Here is a 24201-nt window from a genome sequence, read left to right as displayed (position 1 = left end):
AAAGCCCCAGGAGAGGAACAGCCCAGGAGATCCCCCGAAGCACGGATGGAGGACGAAGACGGTTGGTTCACCTTCCGTGAAGCCCTCTGGTCCTCGCTGCCTCTTCTCTGCGCTTCGGTGCAGCCGGATCAGGCGATTGATGACTCTGTTCTATCTACTCTAACCCTATCCTAAAAATAAAACCTTAGCCTAATCGCGACGAGCCCGACGAACAAGCACGATGACGGCCGACATGTGAAGACCGACGCAACCTGCCGTACAAACTCGAGGACGATAGCTAATCTATCTAAAATACTAAGCTAACTAACCTAACTAATCTATTTGAGGAGGTCTGGCCTTCCGCCAGCCTGACTCAAGAAAATACTATATTATATAAAATAGAGATAGCATAGCCTTCTGCTAGCTTCTCTAGAAGAATATCTTTACAGGACCTCTTTCATACACCTAGGACAAGGATGACTCACTCTCTCTCTAACCTAGCCTAGAACCTATCCCGACGGAACCGACGAACCCGACGTAGACCCGACGCAACAGCAACTGCTGCGCGGCAGAGACTTAAAAAGTCTGGGTTCATGCATATTCATTAGGTTCCGTGGTACGATCTGATTGGCTTAGAAAAGATGCTTAACAGCATATTTTAAAATCATTGACTGACATAAGATGCTTATGAATATTTATAGATTATTCAAATTTCAACCCGTATACTAGCTTGAATTTTTAAATCCTAACAGCTAGATATACAGGTAGCTTTAATACGTGACAAGATCTTAACTTAAAATAGATGTCAGTAGAATTCTCAACTTAAAATGGAGTTCTGGACTCCATTTTGAAATAGGACATGTTTACATATATGGATTGGTTTCACATAGATGTTACATTTATAAACATAATGAGTGGATGTATATGCATTCAGATATTTCAGTCCTGTATCATTTACATGCACTGTTCAAGATGATGCATTAGAGGCTCATATTGGATGTTACATCTGCATTCATTGGGTTACAATACTTAGCAGCTGGATTGTTACATATTTGTTACAAAACTGGAGTTGTTACATTCTTTTGCTAGTCTACTTTACATTTCCCTTCCTTGATGGACAGCTGAGGAGAAACAGAAGATGTTCATCACATTTTACTCAGCAGAAATAAATGCAAAAATAAGTACAGATCTCTGGTATGGACAACAGATGTATATAGTGAGTACCAGTATATATATAATCACCAACGTCATAATGATATATATAATGCCCAAAGGGTAAGTTAACAGAGACGCCATACTGATTTTTGAAATGTCACCAAAGATGTTACCAAATAGTGTTTGCCACCACGTGGTTTTGGACTGCATTCGTTTGCCAATGTTAACAATTTTATTGGCAGCGTGTTGAACCACTACATGTACCTTTTGGCTGACATTAGGTATGTTGTTAATAATATCTTTCAAATTTGAGTGGATCATCATTGATTTTACCGCTTCTAAACTTGGACCCAAAGAGACTGGGGCCACCGTCTTAATAATGCCATATTTAGCCGTAATCTCTTGGTAAGAGGTCTCTGTCATTTTCAGATTAATATCACACCCCTTGATTTCAAATACCTTACACAGGCAGAGATTTGTTCTTTGAGGCATTTTTACAGTATAGAATCTGTTGACGGTGAATTCGCGGCATAGGCTGCGAATACAAAAACATGATTGATCCACTTGAATTACTACTGAGATATTATTCTCTAGTGGTACCGGGCGAAGTTCGTAAGTGCACTCTCCCTCATACGAATTTAGACACAAGTTACCCTGATCCCATAAACCGGTTGTGCAGGTATAGCCCATTTTCAGATGTTCAAAACAGGCTTGCATATTAACTGCAGCAAATGTTCCCTCACAGGTTTCGTATGCCCATGCTCAGTCCAATGTTGGCATGAGTACCGAGCCGTTAACAAACATACCCAGAGTGGCTATTGGGAATATGACTTCTTTATGGGCATCTATAACCGTTAACATCATCAGATGTAAGGTATTCAACACAGGATCAAATTGAGAATGTAACATGGTCCACAAATCCGGATTCTCCTGTTCAAATGGAGAGAACATGTTCTTGACCAATGTGGCAATTTCAAGGGGAAGACGGCCTGTGAGTGCTTCCCGTATTATATTTCGCACTAGTTCTAACAGCATGCTTTGAATTTGAACACAAGCCAAGGCCAATGCAGTTTCATTCTGGATATCCTGCATGGCTTGGATCAATTTTAAATGATCCTCTTCCTGGGATTTTATCCACATTGGGAGCAATTCTGCTACATCAAGTTGAACTTTATCTAATCCCCGGATTGATTCCTCTATTGGGTGGACCATGTCTTGTGTCCCTAAGGCAACTTTGGTGATATTTTTGGCCAATCTTGCGTTATCTATGGCAGATACCACGCCTAGGCCAGTACCAAGACCGCCCAGCACTTTACCTGCCAGATCACGCCTGCCTCGAATCCGAGATGTTTTGGAAGAGGCAATCTGTAACAACCACCTTTCCCATCCATCCATCAGGGGTTTTACAAATTTTTGACAGGATGGTTTTATGCTCACAGTAGTAATCTGCAAAGGTACATGTATCCATTTTATTTGATATTTTGGCTCAATCAACACCTGCCTGGCAATGTTAGTTTTTACCACATATGGGCCCATTTCATACTCCTGGGGAGGTTCTGCTACCAGTATCTTTACATAATATTGTACGCCAAAAATGCTGGATATCACCCAGGTACCAGATTTGGTGATATTTTCCACGAAATGTCCCACACAGACAAACATTGAAGGTTGTGGGTTTTCCTCACAACTAGGTGATTGCACGTATTGGGGTCGTAACTTAGGCCTTGAATTTTCTCTACAACTTAAAAAGATGTTCGTGACTGCTCCAGTAGGGAATGTCACCATTGCTGGGAAATTATTCGTGACATTCTGGTTGTGATATACTTTTATGACCCATGTCACTTGATTTTGCTCTTTTCTAATTATTGGGGTATACAGCACGTCCATGTATATACATGGAGGCCCTAACCAACCAGATAATATTTTTGTGCAACCAATTAAACACCTTGTTGTGCTGTTGTTGACATAGATTTTCACTCGTAAAAGCCCACCTACATTTTCCACTTACAGTGTAAACACTGGCGTCTAACCAACCCGGAAAATTGATTTCAAGTCATTTGGTGGTATCGTAGTGCTTAACGAAAAATGCAACTACGTTTCCCACCCTCTCATCATGGATCTCCAGATGACAGTGCTTGTTATCCTGGATGACCCTGAGAGTAATACGCTGGGGAGCATATACCGGGATTATTGGTACTTTGTTTTGCCATCTTTCATCATTTGGTTGAACTTTAAAGGTCTCAACGTATTTGGTACTAAAGATGGGATTTATAGATGTCGCTTCTGTCCATACATAATGATCTGTTGGAGACTCATCACTCGCAGTGGTTCTAATAATATTCCAATATTTTAATGGAATATCCCCTGCGCGACATCTCCATACCTCATCTTGCCCTATTACTAGTTTTGCAAAATAAGATACTCCATCACTTAATGTAACTGTCCAAACACTGGCTACAATAAGTACTATATACCCAATATATTGATGTATAACTTTCATTCTACTTATATGTATAAGCAGTATTTAGTAAGGCCTTCTTGATGACTTTCCTAAGTAAAGACAAAACATAATAAACATAATCATAGTTATGATCTTCATTCTTGATATTTAACTTCTTCCTACCCCTCCTGACTATCTAACTGCTATTGTGTCCTAATTTCCTTTCCATTCCTTAAGTTGACTTGAATGGAACCATTTAGCAATCTTCCGGTTCTTTTTGGTGTGTATTTCAATTTGGTACACTGTCGGGCCAGCTTTATTAATGATATAACAAGGCCCCATCCATCTTGGAGATAAGGGATGACTTTTCTCACTGAAGTGTCGGTATAGGACTTTATCGCCGACACTCCATTCGTGGAACTTTAGTTCTTCAGACAATCTTTTATCCATCTTCTGAATATTTCCTTTTAAGGTAACCGCCACTGATAATCTTTTATCCATCTTCTGAATATTTCCTTTTAAGGTAACCGCCACTGATTGTTGAATTTGACTCAACGTTTCCAGTAGTTGCTTCAGGTACTCAGAGGTCTTTATCCGAGGATGGAAGCCTTCGGGTGGCACCCCTCCTTCGACCCACCATAATTCCAGTGTTCTCATCAATCGGCCGAAGAGGACTTCGTAGGGCGTGTAGCTATGTGCTCCTACGGTTGACCTTATAGCCATCAGGATCAATGGGAGATGTACATCCCACTGCTTGCCTGAAGTTTCCACAACTTTTCTCAAAGCTGTTTTCAGGACACGATTTGAACACTCCACTAGTCCAGACGACTGTGGGTGTCCTGCAATATGAAAATGCTGTCTAACACCAAGCGCTACACAAAGCTGTTTGATGATTTCTGCTGTAAAATGTGACCCTTGGTCACTGTCAATAACTGATGGTAATCCATATCTTGAGAAGATCTCATTTAATAACACACGAGCTGTTGTCTTGGATGTGCAGTTTCTAGTGGGGATAGCCTCTATCCATTTGGTGAATGGATCAATGATCACCAAACAGTACTCGTTTCCCTTGCCAGTCCTTGGTAGCAGTCCGATGAAGTCGATTTGGATACGCTTCCAAGGCCCATCAATGGATTGATGCTTTAAAGGGATACGATTGTTCATTGCTTTTGGATTATTTTGAGCACACCTTAAACAATTATTGATGTATTTTTCGGTGTCTGCAGTGCTACCAAGCCACTGTCTTGATACGGGAGAGGGTCTTTTCTAGGCCAAAATGACCTTGCGCGTGTGCTAGTTCGATCAAGTCTGTTCTCAGTGCAGTTGGCATTACCAGAAGAGGAATCCCAGTATCTTGGCCATTCAAAACTTCTTGAGCCATTATGGGTCCTTTTTCATGTCTCTTGATATTATAGTTCTTATATTGTCCCTGACTTAATAGCGTACTGATCTCCTTATCAGAATTTTGCACCTTGACAATGTCCACAGTATCTCTTAATGGTGGAGCAACATTGACAGCATCGATTTTCTCATGCTGTGGTGGTAAATTCCAAGTCAATTTCTTGTCCAAAATGGCAGCTTGCTTAGCTAATTGATCCACGTGATTATTAAGCAAAGATATCTCTTTTTGATCTTTCCTGTGTGCACGTACTTTAAAGAGATAGGTTTTTCCTTTTCTTGCCTCAGCTAACTTCCAGCCATAGTTTAACAATTGAGCGTACTTCACTGGTCGTCTGTCATTAGTGCACGTCTTGCTGTTTCCAGACGACCATCCAATCTATAAAAGATCGGAGTATCCAATCGGAATCAGTACAAATAGCTAAGTTCTCTGTGGTATCAGCATTCTCCAATGCCAGGATCACTGCAATGATCTCTGCAGCTTGTGCTGATGGTAAACGTACAGGGTTTTGAATCTTTCTTCCTGTAGATGCATGGAGCGCTGCAGCACCAGTAACTATACTGCCTTCATGGCGGTAACAACTGCCATCTACTACCCAGCTGTTATGAGTAGCTTCGTTCTTGACATCCTCATATTTGGACAGTAAATTGAAAGGTGATTTAATTGTTGCTTCTACTTGAATTGGAATTGGACATTCATGATCTTGTTCGGGACTTATTGGTGTTGCAAGGACTGATGGAACCAATGATGTGGTCTTCATTGGCTCGATCTTGATGTCATGATTCAACAAGGCTAGTGTCCACTTCGCTAACCTTGGATGGCTAACTCTTCCATTATTAGCCTGGCCAGATATTATGTAGCTTACTGGGGTATGACTGGTTCGTAAGACTACGGGTGCCTTTCCAATTAGGTATTCCCAGTGGATTAGCGCCCATGTCAGAGCCAATACCTCTTTCTCACAAGCGGTGTACTGTCTTTCTACACCAGATGGGTTTTCGACCGATAGGCCACCGGTTTTAAAGAAGTGCCCTGGTGTTGTAAAAGAACCGCTCCTAGTGCTTCTTTTCCTGTTGTTAAGGTAAGATGGTACTCTTTTTCAGGGTTGGGATACGCCAAAGCTGGTGCTTTCATTAAGGCAGTCCGTAGATATTGGAAGGCTCGTTGTTCTTGGCCCCACTCCCACTCTTGTCTCTTATTTAATAATTTGTAGAGTGGTTGGGCATTAAAACCGAATTCCTCAATAAAATCTTGTGAGAATCCGATCAGGCCTAGGAACGTACGGAGGCTGTGTACATCCGTGGGAGCAGGTAACTTTGAGATCAGCTCCACTCTGGATTGATCTGGTCTTCTACCATCTTGACCAAGATGTACACCCAGATAGTCTACCTCCTGTCTAATGAGCTGTGCCTTCTCTGGATTAATTAAAAGTCCAGCATGTTTCAGAGCTCCTAAAACTTCTTTTAGCACCTTTAGATGTATCTTTTTGTCTTCGGTTGCAATAAGGATATCGTCGACATATGACATTACATGTCTCGCACATGGGAGATCTTTCAAGATTTTACATATGATGCGATGGCAAATTGTAGGCGAATTATGGAAGCCTTGGGGGAGCCTAGTGAATGTATACTGCTAGTCTCTGAATGTAAACGCAAACTTATGCCAAGCAGAGGTGGCAATTGGTATTGAAAAGAATGCGTTGCTGATGTCCAATACCGAGAACCATCTGGCACCTTCGGCAATTTGGGCCATGATTTCAGGGAATTTGGCCACAACAGGAGCCATCCTCGGGGTTACTTTATTTACACCCCGGTAGTCCACTGTAAGTCTCCATGTTTTTCCATCAGCTTTTATTACAGGCCAAATCGGGGAGTTACATGGACTCTGTGTATTTATTAAGACTCCTTGAGACACCAGGTTAGTAATGGTTTCTTCGATGCCTTTCTCTGCTTCTACGGGGTACCTGTACTGTTTCATTGGTCTCGGATCCGGACCAGGAACATCTACTACTTCTAAGGTCTTCCCACAACTTTGCTTGTGTCTCGCAAACACTGCTAGATGATCTTTAATGGCTTCTTGAATGTCATCATCCCAGGTTGGTATTTTCAGGTCCTCACTCGCTTTGATGGCTCCTAAGCAATGTACACTGGAGATGACTATAGCAGCATCTGAATGATGTTTTTCTGCCCTAAGAACTCGTCTATTAGGTAGATCAATAATTATTCCAAGTTCTCTCATTGCATCTATTCCCATTATGCCGACACCGTCTAGGTTTTGCAAACCGATAGGCATCTTGGCTTCTATTGTCCCAATTCTACATGTTATATCTGAAGCAAAAGGAATTGTTGATGTCTTTCCATTATAAGATTGCAAGGTTTTGGAGAAAGCATAGTTAGATTTCTTTGTCATAGGTGATGTTTTTGTGCATATGATGCTAGTGCATGCCCCTGTATCCACCAACATTTTCTGCTTGGTTGCCCCAAATTGGCCTCTCAGTTCAACTAGAACAGTAGGTCTTCCAAACTGGTCATATTCTATTCTAGTAAGTTCTTGCAGGGGCTGAGGCCAATCTAGGCTTCTTCAGTAGGTGGCGCTGCTGCTAGTGGGTGGCACCTGAACGTTCTGAAGGTGCTCTCAACCATGTTCAATTCTGGTCAACTCACTAAATATCTGGTCTATGTCCATTCCTTGAATCTTCGGCCAAGGTAAGTATCTGGACAGTCTATTAGCGAGGACTTGTCTGGTAGCTGCCAATTCTTCCCTCTTTCCTCTGAAGAGCTTTGTGGGTTGAAAGGGTATTCTTGAAGGTTCTGCTTGTTGAATGTTTTGTCTTGATTGGAATTGACGAGATTGAGTCACACCTTTAGCCCTATTCTGTGTTGGGGGAGGAGGAGGAGGTCGTCTTCTCCCTTTTACTGGAGGCTTTGCTTCTTTGACTTCAGCAATCCTTTTTGGTGGGACCACTGTCTTTATTAACCCGGCTTGCCTTTGCCACTCAAATGTCTCTCTTATTCGGTTCTTCATTAGTTCTAGTGGAATTCTCTCCACATCCATGTTGCTTAAGGTGGCTTTAATGGAAGGAAGTAGTCCTAAAAACAGTGACTTCCTGAACTCAGGGGTATCGTGTACTATATTTCCATCGATTCCTGTACTCAATCCTGCTAATCTTTGAAGAAATTCTTTTCTGATGAAATAGAGTTCAGGTCTCTCTCCTTCCTTTTGTTTTTCAGAATAGAATCTACCCCTGATGTCATCATGTGGGTAGAAAACATTGTATAAAGCCTTGTACATTTGATTGAAGTCTGGATTAATTGAGTTGGCAAGGTCTGCTGGAAAAGCAATCAGGTCTTCGGGGAGTAGACATTCTCGAAGGACAACCAACATGTCATCACTGGTGAGGTTTGTTCTTGCTAGTTTAGCCATCCAGTCTATGGCATTCATTTTTCTGCAAGGTCCTAGATTTTGCCCTACGGCTCTGGCCTGCTCTGGTGACAGAACACTCCTCTCGTATTTCACTACTGGGTTTGAATTATTAGGGTGGAACACCTCGGTTGTAATGATGGGCTCCATCATTCCTTCCACTAATTCATTAGTTAGAATAGTATTGTTATATATATATCTTTCTCTACCCCTTCATTTATGGCAGAGAAAAAACCCCTTGCAAGACCTAATTTTTGCTCTAATTCTTTTATTTTATGCTGACATCCAGAGTGATCTACATTGACAGGTGTATTTTGTCTCTTCTCACTCAAGAGGTGCCTAACAGTAGCCTTTGAATCATTAAACATTGCTACTTTCTCAGTTAGATCCCTCTCTAGCTGTTGGCATCTCTTGAGGACATCATCTGCTTGATGAGATAACATATCTCTTTGAGAGCGCAACGTATCATTCTTGCTCTCTCTCAAAGTTAAATCACTCTTTAATTTTTGTATTGTCACATCCTGTGCCAATTTGATCTCTGTGTCCTTTAGCTGTTTAGCAATGGCTTTTACTTCTGCATCCAAAGATCTGGTTACTATAACCAGTCCTTGTATAAGAGCTCTTTTGTGTTTTATACTAGGCTTAGGTTTAGCTGTTACATAATTTTCATACATAACTTTAAAGTTATCTAAACAGTTTTCTCCCTTTAAATCATTCACATCCCAAAAATTAACATCTTTAATGAATACATTAATATCTTGTTCCAAAATAATTTTATTAATCTGCACAGCCGGCTTGCTGCCATCTAGCCCGAAGATCCTCGGTATCTTCTTAGCTGCCATGCTAAAACTTATAAGGACCTTACTTTATCCTTACAAGTTTTGGGAAAAACCTGGTAAAATTCTGGGTTACTTAGGAACAGCAGGCTGATCAGGCCTCTGTCCTGCAGAAATTTACCATAAACTAATATTAAACTGGCTGGGCAAGCTCCTTGCAAAGGTGCTGCGCAGCAAAAGCGGTGGTTGCCAAGCAACACCGAACGTTCTAAGCCAACTACAAAATGGCGGAACTATGAACGTTCTAAATCCCAAGATGGCGGAACGCCTCAAAATGGCAACACACCGAACGTTCCAAAGCCAACCTAAAATGGCGGAGCGTTCTATACCTAGAATGGCTTCCCCAATAACAAAATGGCGGACAGCCAAAATGGCGGTATGCCAATTACAAAATGGTGGACACGCCCGGACGTTCTAAGGAGGCCTCTCAAAATGGCGGACCTTGAATGGCAACCTTGCCACGAACGTTCTATGACCCAGAGGAAAAACCTCTAAAGGGGTTTAAAACCTGAGGCTGCTTGCTCTGCTGCAGACAACAGCAAGCACCTTACGGAACCAAAGAAAAAAATTTCTTTGATCAGAAACACCTGGACAAGGGTTACTCTTGTCTCCAAGGTGTTCTTCTCTTAGGTCAATGGACCTTAAGAGGAATAAATCTTAACGGATTTTCTTTAATTACAGTACTTATTAAATTAACTACACTACACTAGAGGGGTATTTGGTGATAAGGGGACCGTTTTAAAAAGGAAAGGAGATTTTGGGCCCCGGGAGCTTTAGGAATCCCCAAACTATGAGTGGCCAATTCACAGCTAGGTTCAATCCTTCCCCTCCTGGATACCCTCTATCTATCTAAGCCCTTAAATAAAACAACCCCCGAACCACACTCAAGTGTTCCTTCAAGGTATTTTATACTAGAATAAAAGCCTGAGAAAAATACACTCTAGAGGGTCCTGCCGCGGTCGCCAAATTCTGTTACAGTAATCTTTTAACAGATGGAGAAGTGTCATGTAGACTAGCTACTCCAGATGGATACTTTGTAACCGAACCCTGGTCTCATCCGCTAGGGATGGTATCTCAGGTGCGACTCTCACTCCGTATCTAATCACCGGAGAGTATATAATTTCTCAGGGATGTTAGGCGTGTATAAAATGAAAACTTAAAACTGAATTTTCAGTGAAAACCACAAGACTATATTATTTAACAAATTTAACCAACAGTGCCTTGAAGGAACAAATGAGGGGGCAGTCCCCTTTTTACATTAAATGGACCAGGAGGGGAAGTCCCTCCAGGCCCATATACCTACACAGAGTCTACGGTGACAGAGACGAATGATGAGTAGCTAGCGACCTACAACCCTTGGGGTAATTGAAAGCCTTTAGGGAGGACAGTTAGGCGTCCCTCGTCAGCTGGTCTCGACGCTAGGCGACCTACAATCTGTTGGCTAATTAAAGCCCCAGGAGAAGAACAGCTCAGGAGATCCCTCGAAGCACGGATGGAGGACGAAGACGGTTGGTTCACCTTCCGTGAAGCCCTCTGGTCCTCGCTGCCTCTTCTCTGCGCTTCGGTGCAGCCGGATCAGGCGATTGATGACTCTGTTCTATCTACTCTAACCCTATCCTAAAAATAAAACCTTAACCTAATCGCGACGAGCCCGACGAACAAGCACGATGACGGCCGACATGCGAGGACCGACGCAACCTGCCGTACAAACTCGAGGACGATAGCTAATCTATCTAAAATACTAGGCTAACTAACCTAACTAATCTATTTGAGGAGGTCTGGCCTTCCGCCAGCCTGACTCAAGAAAATACTATATTATATAAAATAGAGATAGCATAGCCTTCTGCTAGCTTCTCTAGAAGAATATCTTTACAGGACCTTTTTCATACACCTAGGACAAGGATGACTCACTCTCTCTCTAACCTAGCCTAGAACCTATCCCGACGGAACCGACGAACCCGACGTAGACCCGACGCAACAGCAACTGCTGCGCGGCAGAGACTTAAAAAGTCTGGGTTCATGCATATTCATTAGGTTCCGTGGTACGATCTGATTGGCTTAGAAAAGATGCTTAACAGCATGTTTTAAAATCATTGGCTGACATAAGATGCTTATGAATATTTATAGATTATTCAAATTTCAACCCGTATACTAGCTTGAATTTTTAAATCCTAACAGCTAGATATACAGGTAGCTTTAATACGTGACAAGATCTTAACTTAAAATAGATGTCAGTAGAATTCTCAACTTAAAATGGAGTTCTGGACTCCATTTTGAAATAGGACATGTTTACATATATGGATTGGTTTCACATAGATGTTACATTTATAAACATAATGAGTGGATGTATATGCATTCAGATATTTCAGTTCTGTATCATTTACATGCACTGTTCAAGATGATGCATTAGAGGCTCATATTGGATGTTACATCTGCATTCATTGGGTTACAATACTTAGCAGTTGGATTGTTACATATTTGTTACAAAACTGGAGTTGTTACATTCTTTTGCTATTCTGCTTTACAGTACAGGGTGGGAGGAGACTTTGCACACTTCCCCACCCTCAGGCCAATCCGGGCTTGGGGGTGGGTGGAGTATGTAAAGTCTCCTCCTGCCCTGCAAAGGGCTCAGCACTTAAAAGTCAACCATCAGCTGCTGCTCAGCTGACAACTGATTCAAAGCACTACACTCCCTTGCAGGGTGGGGGTAGGGAGCGAGAGACTTCACGTGCTCCCCCTCCCCAGGCCCTGATTGACCTGGGGTCAGCCGGGGGAGCACGTGAAGTCTCCTCCCACTGCCAGGGGCACAGGTACCTATAGGGAATGGCCAGCTGTTCAGAACAGCTGGTGGTTGTCTCTAGGAGGAGAAAGACTTTGTGCACTCCTCCACCCCCACACCAATCAGGGTCTGTGGGAGGAGAAGCACAGAAATGTCCTGATCCTGCCCCTTCCAGGGCTGCTCAGGGACACTTCAAAAATTTCTGAAATGGCCCCCAGTCAATAATTAGTGCCCACCCATGATACAGAACACAGAAACTTTGTATTAAGTCTATTGTATTAAGTCGTGGTAGAATAGTCCCTAAAAATGAGTAAGATAAAGAGAATGTCCCTGTTGAATGAATGAGGTGTTAATGGATAAAGCGAGAAAAACAAGCACCTCAAGCCAGTTGCAATGGTTGGAGAGGGGATGAAAGAGGAAGTTACTCACCTTGTGCAGTAATGGCGGTTCTTCACTATGTGTGTCCCTGTGGGTGCTCCACTGTTGGTGTCGGGTTGTCCCAGCACCACAGATCGGAGTTTTCTTGAGCAGTAGACAGACAAAACGTGCATGTGCGGCATGTGCTTTGTGCTGTTCACGCTCTTTTGATCTCTTGCGTGGTCTGGCTCCTGCCAGTTCCTTGAGCCCGCCCCAGTATCTGAAAGATATTAAGGAAAAAGAATCCAAGACAGGGAGGAGGGCGAGTAGTGGAGCACCCACGAGTGGACACATCTCGAAGAACCGTCGTTTCTGCACAAAGTGGCTGTGTCTACATTGGCACGATCTTGCGCAACAACAGCCACTTTTGCACCAAAACTTGCTGCCTGTCTACGCTGGCCGTGAGTTCTTGAGCAAGAACACTGATGTTCTAATGTATGAAATCAGTGCTTCTTGCGCAAGAACTCCAATGCTCCCGCTCAGGAATAAGCCCTCTTGTGCAACTGTTCTTGCGCAAGAGGCCAGTGTAGACAGTGTAGACAAGCAACATGAATTTCTTGCGCAAGAAAGCCCTATGGTTGAAATGGCCATCAGAGCTTTCTTGCGCGAGAGCGTCTACACTGGCATGGATGCTCTTGCACAAAAGCACATCACTGGCGCAAAGGCACATGCCAGTGTAGACGCTCTCTTCTGGAAGAGTTTTTGCACAAGAAATCTTCCGCAAAAGAATTTTTGCACAAAATCATGACAGTGTAGAAGTACCCAGTGAGTAACTTCCTCTTCTTCTTCAAGTGATGTCCCCATGGGAGCCCCTCTGTAGGTGAATGTGTAGCAGTACCCAGTCTAAGTGGTAGGTGGGCCTCGGATTTTATGGATTGACAGTGGTCAATAGGACCGTGGAAGCCACAATAGTATCTTTTGCTTGAGACAGCAAGATCGCCTAGTGTTTCATAAAAGTGCCATTGGTGGACCATGTAGCCATTCTGTGGATGTCCTTGAGGGTAACCCCATGAAGAAAAGCTGTGGACTTCACTACCACTCTTGTCGAATGTGATCTGGGTGGTTGAAATAGTAGTTTATTCCTTAAGTTATAGAATTACATAATGCAGGAGACTGAGTTTGGACAGGTATTGTGATAACACACATCCTTTCTTGCGTTCCACTGTAGAAATGAACAAGCAATCCGACTCGCGGAAAGATCTGGTCCGTTCTATACAGAATGCAAGAGCTCTGCGTACATCCAGTGAGTGATATATTGCCTTCTTTGTATTTGAGTGTGGCTTAAGGTAGATGAAGCGAGTACAATTGGTTGGTTTAAGTGAAAGTCAGAGCAAACCTTAGGCAGGATGTGGGAATAACACTATGTTGTCTCTATTAAAAATAGTGTATGTTGGAACAGCCATTAATGCTGCTAACTCACCACCTCTGCAAGCAGAAGTGATTGCCAGCAGAAAGAGCACCTTTAGCATTATCATAGGCAGTGTACAAGTAGAAGTTTGAAAGGTGCCCAGGTAAGAGTATTCAAAACCATTTCTAGGTTCCCTGATGGCAGTGGCAGCCTGCGTGGTGGGCATAGGTTGGAGAGGCCCTTCATAAATCTCCTTGAGATAGGATGAGCAAAGACTGACCACCCATCAATTGGATTGTGCAAAGCAGTGATCGCTGATAGATGCACCCTCAAAGAGGAGAGGGATAACCCAGCATCCTTGAGGGATAGTGTGTAGTCCAACACAGTATGCAGTGGTGCTGTGTTAGAGTCTAAATGCTTGTCAGAGCACCAAGAGAGGAATCTATGCCACTTGTGGAGATAAGTGGTTCAGGTAGATTGTTTCCTGCTGTGTAGAACTACTTGCTTTACTTGGTCAGAGCACTGTAGTTCTACATGGTGGATCTAATTATGAATCATGCTGTTAGGCGGAGATGTGGCTGCGGGTAAAGTAAGGATCCTCTGTTCTGAGTTAGAAGATCATGTAGAGTGGGAAGGTGGTAGGGAGGCCGAGAAGACATCAGATACACACAAGGAAACCATATCTGTTGTGCCCAAAACAGTGCTATGAGAATAACTGTCACTCTGTCTCTGGCAATTTTCTCTAACACCTTGGGAATGAGTGGGATGGGGGAAACGCGTATAAAAAGGGACCCTTCCAATTGAGAAGAAAGGCATCTCCCAGGGACCTCGGGAGCAGTAACGGCGACACTTGTTTATGTAGGAGGTAAATAAGTCGATCTCTGGTGTGTCCCATCGTTGGAAAATCGAACGGAGGACCCAAGGGTGTAGTTCCCATTCGTGTTCTGGAGCAAAGTGTCTGCTGAGCTTGTCTGCTATGATATTGTTCATTCCTGGCAAGTATGAAGCTACAAGGGTAATTTTGTTCTGTATGCCCCAGTTCCACAATCAGACCGGCTCTGCATAAAGCATGAGAACAGGCACCTCCATGGCGATTTATGTAATACATTGTTGGTATGTTGTCAGTCAGTATTCTGACATTTTTGCCTCGAATGTGCATAGCAAAATGCTTTCATGCATTGAACACAGCTCCGAGTTCCAATAAATTGATATGAAGCATAGTCTCTTGTGTGGTCCATCGTCCTTGTACTGACATGGCACTCCCGTGGGCTCCCCATCCGATTAGGAACGCATCGGTAGTTATCTGAATGGATGGCTAATCTCAATGAAATGGTATGTCAGCTAGAAGATTGCAGGGATTTGTCCACCATGTAAGAGTTTAAGACATGAAGAGGGGAGACCAGTTTGTGTACTTGTATGTTGTGATGGGCATATACTGACGTAAGCCAGTGGTGAAGATATAAAAAATGTAAATGGACATGATCGACCATGTAGGTTGTTGCGGCCATGTGACCCATCAGCTGGAGACAAGTACGGAAATTGTGGGACTGAGAGAAACAGTAGTAACCAGCTCCTGGACTATGTGAAATCTTTGCATAGGAAGATATGCTCTTGTGGATATGGAATCTAGCTTGGCACCTATGAATTCTAGCATTTGTGTAGGAGATGTGGCTGCGGGTAAAGTAAGGATCCCCTGTTCTGAGTTAGAAGATCATGTAGAGTGGGAAGGTGGTAGGGAGGCCGAGAAGACATCAGATACACACAAGGAAACCATATCTGTTGTGCCCAAAACAGTGCTATGAGAATAACTGTCACTCTGTCTCTGGCAATTTTCTCTAATACCTTGGGAATGAGTGGGATGGGGGAAACACGTATAAAAAGGGACTTCTGTGTATTGAGTATAAGACCTAAAAGGTTGAACGTTTGCATTGTTGTTGCCTCCATTCGATGTGTGTCCCTTTCTGATGGGCCTTTTAACAGACAATCGTCGAGATAAGGAAATATAATCACGGCTTGCCTGTGAAGGCAGGCCGCTACAATGGCTAACATCTTTGAAAACACTCTCGGTACCGATGAGAAGCCAAACAGAAGTACTCGGTATTGTCAATTGTCTGTTCCTATAATGAAATGTAGGAACGGTCTGTGCATGGATGAATAGTTATGTGAAAATAGGCATCTTGCAAGTCAAGGGCTGCAAACCAGTCTTCCTTCTCTATCGTTGGGATTACTGAAGTGAGGATAACCATTTTGAATCGTTGCTTTCGAAAGTACCAATTTAACTTGCGGAGATCCAAAATGGGCCACCATCTGCCCGTCTTTTTGGGGGTGAGAAAGTAAATGGAATGGAATCCCTTGCCTCTGAAGTCCTCTGGTACTACTTCCACTGCTACTAGTCTAAGCAGATATTGTACCTCCTATGTTAGCAAGTCTTCATGAGAGGGGTCCCTGAAGAGGGACGGGGAGGGTGGGAAAGTTGGGGGTAGGGAAGTAAAGGGGATGGTGTACCCTGATTTTACTATCTCAAGGACCCAGTGATCCGATGCGATGGCTGCCCAGCAATGACAAAAAGGTCTCAGGCAGTGATGGGAGACCAAAGCAGCGTGTGATGTTTCATGTGAAATGGGGAGGTTTTGCAGATCCTCGACCAACAGGTCAAACCTGCTGCTTACTCTCCTGGTTGCTGGTATTGCTAGCGCCCTGTGGGCGCTTCCTTTGTGGTCGTTGTCTGCTCTTTGATTGTACAAATGATTATTCTTGGTATCTAGAGTAGGAGAACTCCTGCTGGTTTTGATATGGAATGTATCGTTTACAACGGAACGGAGAAGTATACATCCCAAGTGTGTGCAAATTTGTTCTAGAGTCTTTGCTGGAATGCAGCACGTCATCCATCTTTTCAGCAAATAACTTTTGCTTGTTAAAGGGGAGATCTTCCACCTTTGATTGAAGCTCATGAGGGACCCTTGCAGATTGTAACCAGGAGGCTCTCCTCGTAAGAACTGATGTCTCAGTAGCTCTGGCTGCCGTGTCAGCTATACCCAGTGCTATTTGAAGTGATGTTCTGGTAGGTATTCTAGGAGGGAGGTCAACTTTGTGTAGTTGTCAAAGTTGTGGTTGAAGAGTAGTGCTGAGTAATCTGCGATCCGCAAGAGTAGGGTGACTAAAGAATAAAGATTTTTCCCAAAGAGGTCCATGTGTTTATTATCTTTATCTCTGGTATTCTTATATTGTGGTAATTTGACTCTGTGTTGGGCAGTGTCAATAACTAACAAGTTTGGTTGAAGGCGGGAGAATAAGAAATTGGCTCCCTTTGGAGGGATAAAATATAATTTGTCCACTTTTGTTGATTGTGGTTGTCGAAGCTGGGGTCTGCCATATCTCATTGGCAGCCTCCATGATGTCATCACCCATGGGGATCGCCACCTTTCCCCACCTGTGATGGCTGAAGGTTTTTAAGGAGCCTATCTTGTTTTTCAGACACCTCCGTTAATGTGATGTCCTGAGATGCAGCCACCCTTTTGAAAAGTTCCTGGAATTGCTTCAAGTCATCAGGAGGGGACTGGTCACCAGGTATGACTGCTTCGTTGGGGGATGACGACGACTGATCGGTGGGTGATACATCTGGTGGGTGTTCTTCAGCCTCAAAGAGATGACCTTCCTTCGGCTCTGAATGATGGTCCATAGAGGGAAGATTAGGTGATGACCTCGCCACCTCCTGACTATACGAAAGTTGTAGGGAAACTGAGGGAGCACGGGAGGCTGGGCGACTGTGGCAACAAGGATAGCCATATTTGGAATGATGATAGCAGTGACTAAATGAATTATGCCGAGAGTGATATTTGTAGTATATTGGACTGTGCCATCTGTGGTAAAATCAGACTGGTGAAAGCTGTTGAGATGACATCCCACTTCTGTAGTGTACCTGATGATGTGGTGGTAGGTGCAGGGAGCGAGGTGAGCGTGGTGATCCCTTTGAGGAAGGAGAAGAATGAGGCAGGTATCTTGAATCAGGAGGGTGATAAGCAGTACCTAGATGCATGTTACCTTGCTTGTTCACATGGAGAGTGGCCCCTGCCATCCGTTGCTATTTATGGAGAATATGGCGAAGGTGGTGCGGAAGATGGTGCCGGTTCTGGGCTTGCTGACCTGACAGAGGCAGATTTATAAGGTGCTTTCTTCGGTACCCGAAGGCTGGATAGGACATGTGGTGCCGAAGATGCTGGTGCTGAACTGATAGGTGCCGCAATGGTCTGTGCCAAAGTTGTCAGCATGTGTGTGACCGGTGCCAAAGTCGTCGGCATGTGTGTGGCCGGTGCCGAGGTAGTCAGTGCCGATGTTTCGGTTTTCAAATATCTAAAAGGGTGTCACAAGGAGGAAGGCGAAAATTTGTTCCTCTTGGTTTCTGAGGACAGGACAAGGAGTAATGGGCTTAAAGTGCAGCAGGGGAGGTTTAGATTGGACATTAGGAAAAAATTCCTAACTGTCAGGGTGGTCAAATATTGGAATAAATTGCCAAGGGAGGTGGTGGAATCTCCCTCTCTGGAGATATTTAAGAACAGGTTAGATAGACATCTGTCAGGGATGGTGTAGACGGAGCTTGGTCCTGCCTTGAGGGCGGGGGGCTGGACTCGATGACCTCTCGAGGTCCCTTCCAGTCCTATTATTCTATGATTCTATGATGTCGTTGATACATTTGTTGACTGCTCCAATGCCGATGGTGCCAGTGTTGTTGGCACTGTTGCAGCCGGGGCCATCGCTGGCGGTGCCAAATGGCAAACTGTTATGACTATTGACGGCACCGTTACAGATTTTCGCCATGATTTTGGCTCCGACAGTGACTTATGCTTAGGTGCCACTGCTCCTTACATGGCAGGCTTATCATCGACACTGACTCATGCTGATGGCAAAGACTGAGCTGGCGAAGCTCTCTTTCGAGATGGGGCTGCCTTTGGCGAAACAGCCTTTCTCTTCTCCGCTCTAGGAGAATGTGGAGTGGAGATAGTACAAGAATACTCCAGAGGCTGGAGCACTTTGTCAAATAAAAACATTTTTAGCCTCATCTCCCTGTCCTTACGTGCCCTAACTGTCAGCTTGGCACAGTGAACTCACTTTTGAGGAACACGGGCCTCACTGAGGCACTTAATACATTCCGCATGAGCGTCCAAAGCTGGCATGGCGTCACGACGTGTGACGTACTTCTTAAAGCCAGGAGAGCCCGGCATGGCTAGTTACAAAACATACCAACTAACAAAGTCATCTTCTCTGTTTTTTTCTTCTCTCTGTAACTCTAACTAAAAAGACAAAACAATTAAGTATTATATTCCTGAACGGATTTCTCTGAGGAGAAGAGGCTCTCTCTGTCTGCGACCACGGGCGGCAAAGAAGGAACTGGTGGGAGCCAGACTGCACAAGAGATCAAAAGAGTGTGAATGGTATGAAGTGCAAGCCATACAGGCGTGGTCCAGCTGGCTACTGCTCAAGAAAACTCCGATTTGAAGCGCCGGGATGACCCGACACCTACAGTGGAGCACCCACAGGGACACCACTTGAAGAAGCAGCCTGATCTAAGAACAATGAGACCTGTTAAGTGGGCTCACTGAAAGAAAATTGGATATATGGACAGCCTTGGGAGTCAGCAGCACCCTCTTTGAAGGTGAATGTGGTAGCACTGAGACAACATCCAGAAGAAGGCGCCATAGGCAACAAACTGCATATGCATATGATGACTCACAGATTTTGCATATGCATAAGATAATAGATTTGCATGAGAGGGGAACTACTATAAATCAAAGGTATCTTGCAGGAGGACCCCGAGTTTTATCTTGTCAACATGGGAACATCGATCCAGATTGGCAGAAGCCTGGCTCCATCCCTCCCACTTCTTTATCACTTGGCCAGTGCTGTTAGGGGAAGCAACTACTGATAACAAGACAGAGTATGCTTGTGTGTATGTAAGTGCATGAGTGTGCTATATCAAATGCATATAAGTGTTGAATGCTATATGTATTACCCATAAATGTGGTGTTTTGCCTTTTCCCCCTGAAAAAATCCCATGCAGTACTTAGCACAACACAAGCCCTATTCACACTGATGAATGCTGAAAGAAATTTGACAGTATAGTGACTGACTTTAAAACAAGTATCCCAGAGAAAAACCTGTATTTTTAGTATTAGCTTCCACTCAATGCTTATTACTTTTCATTGTTTTCCTATTGTGGACTGAGAAATGAGAGCTCACTCTTACATTCCATATCCAAAATGTGTATATTAATAACCCAAGAATCATTTTTTGCACAAAGAGGAGTTTTCTTCATTACACAGATCAAGTGGCAAGATCCAAAAGTTCATTAATTGTATTTTGTCTTTACATACAATATAATTTTCAAATTTGCTAGTGCAACAAGGATCAAAATATTCCTAATCCAAATGGGCCTGAAATGTGAGCTTTTTGTATACTGACAGTTTATAGAATTATTTCAAGTTATACTAAAGGTAACAAAATGCTAGCAAATCACTTCATTTAAAAACATTGTATTGTCATTCTTAAAAACCCAATTATTTGTAAATGGCAGTTTGATTACAGTCGGATAATGGGATACTGTTGCAGAGATTTGATCTGATACTTCTGCTGTTTCATAATTGTTAAGCACTGTGCAATCACCTGATGAAAAAATGGGATACGCAATTAATTCTTTAGAAATTTCAAACATTGGGAATTACATTATTATTTAAAAATCAGATAATGCTTTTAATTTTTATTGTATAAAAACTGAGGCTTAAAAATGAATTGTCAAAAATAAACATTATATACACACACAAGCAGAAAAGTAGAATACTATTGTACAGGGAGGCTACGTCTACACTGGCCCCGATCCTCCGGAAAAAAAGCCCTTTTCCGGAGGATCTTATTCCTACTTTGAAGTAGGAATAAGATCCTCCGGAAAAGGGCTTTTTTTCCGGAGGATCGGGGCCAGTGTAGACGCTCTTTTCCGGCTTTTCTAAAAGCCGGAAAAAAGCGGCGGACATTTTTATTTAAATGCCACAGGGGATATTTAAATCCCCCACGCATTTCCCTATTGCGACTCGTGAAATTAACATGCCCCTTCCGGAAAAGGGGCCAGTATAGACGTAGCCGGAGAGAGAAGAGGTAGAAATGACCACAGGATACCAAGGGTACGTCTACACAGCAACATATTTCAAAATAACTAGCGTTATTTCAAAATAACTTAGTTCACATGTATACAGCAAGTAGTTATTATGAAATAATGTCAAAATACTGTCAAGCTGGAGGATTTCTTACTCTGACTTCCTGTAACCCTCATTATACGAGAAGTAAGGAAAGTTGGAGGAAAAGTGCTCTATATCAAAATTAGTGCTGTGTAGACACTCCCAATTTTGAAGTAAGTTATGCAACTTGAGATAAGCCCTGCTGTGTTGACGCACCCAAGAGACAGTGGAGCAAACAGATGTCACTCTACTCTCGGCAACTCTGAGGAAACAAGATTAATTGAAATGACAATAGTATGCATTTTTATTCTCCTGTATTCCACCCCCCACCTTGTTGCCTCTCATACAGATCTGAATAAACAGATACACAGCAGATAAGAATGGGAAGACCATTCCAAGAGTAAGGGGCAAAGTAAAAGGCATGAAGTATAGAAGAAAGAAAAATGCACCACAAGGAAAGAGGACCGGGAAGAACTTAGGACTTGGAAGATTTTTTTCTACAAATGTGGAGAAGTAGATGAGGCCTAGAAGACATGGGGTCTCAATGAAACTTCAAGGAGACTGAAGGCAATTAAGGAATTCAGGGAGAAGGTTCCATTATCAAAGCCACCAGAATGGAAAAGGACAGCAAGAGGACCATTTTGGATAGACTGGCCAGGAGAGAAAAGGTGAGGAGAAACTGAATGATTTATGTGGCCATGTGCATTTAATGTAAAGAAAAAACCTACTTTTCTAGAATTCTGTGGCAGTATTATGCCATCATCCCAGAGTCGAGCAGAAGAGTAAAATGCACTGCTTTCTTGGTCCAGCCTAGATAAGAGAATATTTCAGAAGCTTTAAAATTTTAGAATATGAAATTATTTGGAAAAGTCAAAGCAGAGAAACAGAAGCACGTAACAGAGGCTAACACACAAATTCTACTCTGTGATGCATACGTGAAGTTAATATAGAAGTCAGAGAGTGCCCAGTGCAAATTTAAGGACAGAGTTTGACCCTTAAGATGGTCTGTATTTCAGCCATCCCAGAGAGACAATAGTTCTACCTGAAAAGAAAATATGCAAGGCTTCTACTTAATATAAAATTGTTTTATAACAAACATTGCTATTTGATAGATTTTCCTCGATACAGGCAGTCCCCGGGTTACATGGATCCGACTTACATCAGATCCCTACTTACAAACGGGGTGAGGCAACCCCGCACTAGCTGCTTCCCCCCAGCAGACCAGGGAGACACTAAGCTAGCACCCCCGCCCCCAGCAGACCTGGGAGACACGGAGTGGCTTTTCTCAGCAGACACCTCAGCTTGAGAATAAAGGACTGAGGGAAGTGAGGCGTGGGAGAATAAAACTGAGCTCTGGAGAAATGTTTCCCTAGAGTTTCCCCTACAATATGTACCAGTTCCGACTTACATACAAATTCAACTTAAGAACAAACCTACAGTCCCTATCTTGTACGTAACCTGGGGACTGCCTGTATATGAATCAATGCACTAGGGATGTAAAAGTTTAACCAGTTAGCTGATAAGCTGATGCTTATTGGTTCCGATAATGGTTCAACTTCTGCAGGCTGCTTGTAGGGGCCAGAGGCACCGGCAGCTTGTGAAGCTGGCAGCCTGGCAGACCCCAGGAGCCAGTGAAGCCTGAAACCCGTAGGGCTGCAGACTGGCAGGGCCAGGAGCCTGTGAGTCTGGCAGCCTGTGAAATTTTAATTGGTTACACAGTTAATATTTTTAGAAGCTGTTTACATCCCTGCAATGTACTGGCTTTTTTGGGGAAAGGGGCACGGTGTTAAATCTACTTTATAGTTGGTGAGATATCTGGTAAGTGTTTTGGTCTGGAAGATAACAAAACTTAAGTGAAATTAATTTAATCATAACCATAAATTGAGGTTATTTTTAATACTTACTTTTCTTTTAAAAACTTTAACTCTGAGTCATCTCCTATGCAATCGTCATCCCCAGCCTGTGGGAATGTGGAGATATGTCTTGAATCCACAAGGGCAACTCTTGCATTAGGCCACAGGAACAGGAAGTTTGGATCAAATGACCTCCCACACTTTTAAAAAGTGAAAGCGAGACACATCAGTTTTAAGGACCTTAACAGCTAGGAAGAGCCATTCACTAAAAAGAGCCATGCAAGCAGGTCCCTGAAGAACAAAATTTAAATTTTAAGGTGTTTATATTCTGTTTTGACACATGATCTTTCAAGTCTTAACAGGGATCATTTAAAACACTTCAACATATTAAACTCAATCACATTCCTTGAAATAATGTGACTTTAAAGCAGTGCTTCTCAAAGTAGTCTGCAGACCCACTCTCAGAAAGCAGCTAACTGGACACTCCTGTTTGTTTATTTACCAGCTCTGCAGCCACAGTGCTTCGCAGCTTCCATTGGCTCCAATTTGCTGTTTGCAACCACAGGGAGCTGCAGGAAGTAGCATGGACCTGGCTTCTGCCACCCGCATCTCCCTTTGGCTTCAAGCGGAAAACCGGAGCCAATGAAAGTCACGCGGCTCCATGGCTGTGAAGCCAGTAAATAAACAAACAGAAGCAGCTACTTAGCAGCACTCTCATTGTGGGTCCGCAGACCCACTTTAAGAAACACTGCTTTAAAGGTATGAATCAAAATGACAAGTTTTAGCATGTTCTATTTGCTTACTTTTTCTGTTGCATTTTAAATTTTCTACCAGTAGAGAGTGGGAGGTGCAGAGCAGGGGGATGTGCAGGAAACAAGGCGGGGGTGGGGCACTTAGACCAAGTGGTGGTGGTGGTGATGGTGGTGGGGCTTCTCGGGGCCGGCTGTGGCAGCAAGGGTGGTGCTGTTCCAATTGCATCTCTACCAAGGGATAGGGTTGTACTGCCAAGCCCCCTCAGCTGGCGGTTCCTGAGGGGTGGGGATGACCTGGCCAGCCCCTCTGGCCAGCCAGTCTACCCAAGTCCTCTCGGTGACTGTGGGGAGGGGATAAGGAAGGGAGGTTAGGCTTGGGTTGTCCAGCCCCTACTCAGCTGGGGGTGGGAGGGGGGGAGGAGAAACCAGGCTGCTTTTCCCAGACTCTACATGTGGGAGGGGGTCCAGGTCCATGGTTCCCACTTTCTCCCCTGGTGTCTTCTCTGGGGTGGGCCAAGGAAAGCCAGACCACTGTTTCTGGCCCTGAGCGTCTTATGGAAGGGCTGCCTGGCCTGGAGGTGGTCCAGGGCGGACGGTTGTTGA

General features: G+C 43.6%; 1 protein-coding gene across 9 annotated transcripts in view; it reads right to left on the bottom strand.

The window, feature by feature from the left end:
- Positions 1-465: 465 nt before the first annotated feature.
- Positions 466-24201, bottom strand: part of LOC102448257 (methylcrotonoyl-CoA carboxylase beta chain, mitochondrial-like) — a 45871-nt gene continuing 22135 nt past the window's right edge. For 3 of the 9 annotated variants that reach the window (XM_075936219.2, XM_075936217.2, XM_075936220.2), the window contains exons 11-14: positions 22898-23046; positions 21722-21803; positions 20366-20427; positions 10598-12642 (exon numbers count right to left, since the gene is read on the bottom strand). In XM_075936219.2, coding sequence (XP_075792334.1) covers positions 12306-12642; positions 20366-20427; positions 21722-21803; positions 22898-23046 — 630 coding nt within the window. In that variant the 3' untranslated portion in view covers positions 10598-12305. Of the gene's footprint in view, positions 3685-10529; positions 12643-16203; positions 20428-21721; positions 21804-22897; positions 23047-24201 lie in introns of those variants that run through there. The other 6 variants (XR_012905911.2, XM_075936221.2, XM_075936222.2 and 3 more) reach the window with 6 other exon arrangements.

Source organism: Pelodiscus sinensis, chromosome 9, assembly GCF_052426305.1.
Source record: "Pelodiscus sinensis isolate ZL-2025 chromosome 9, ASM5242630v1, whole genome shotgun sequence".
Classification (NCBI taxonomy): Eukaryota; Metazoa; Chordata; order Testudines; family Trionychidae; genus Pelodiscus; species Pelodiscus sinensis.
Note: the sequence above shows the minus strand (reverse complement) of the source record. Positions and strands in the feature narration are given on the sequence as shown.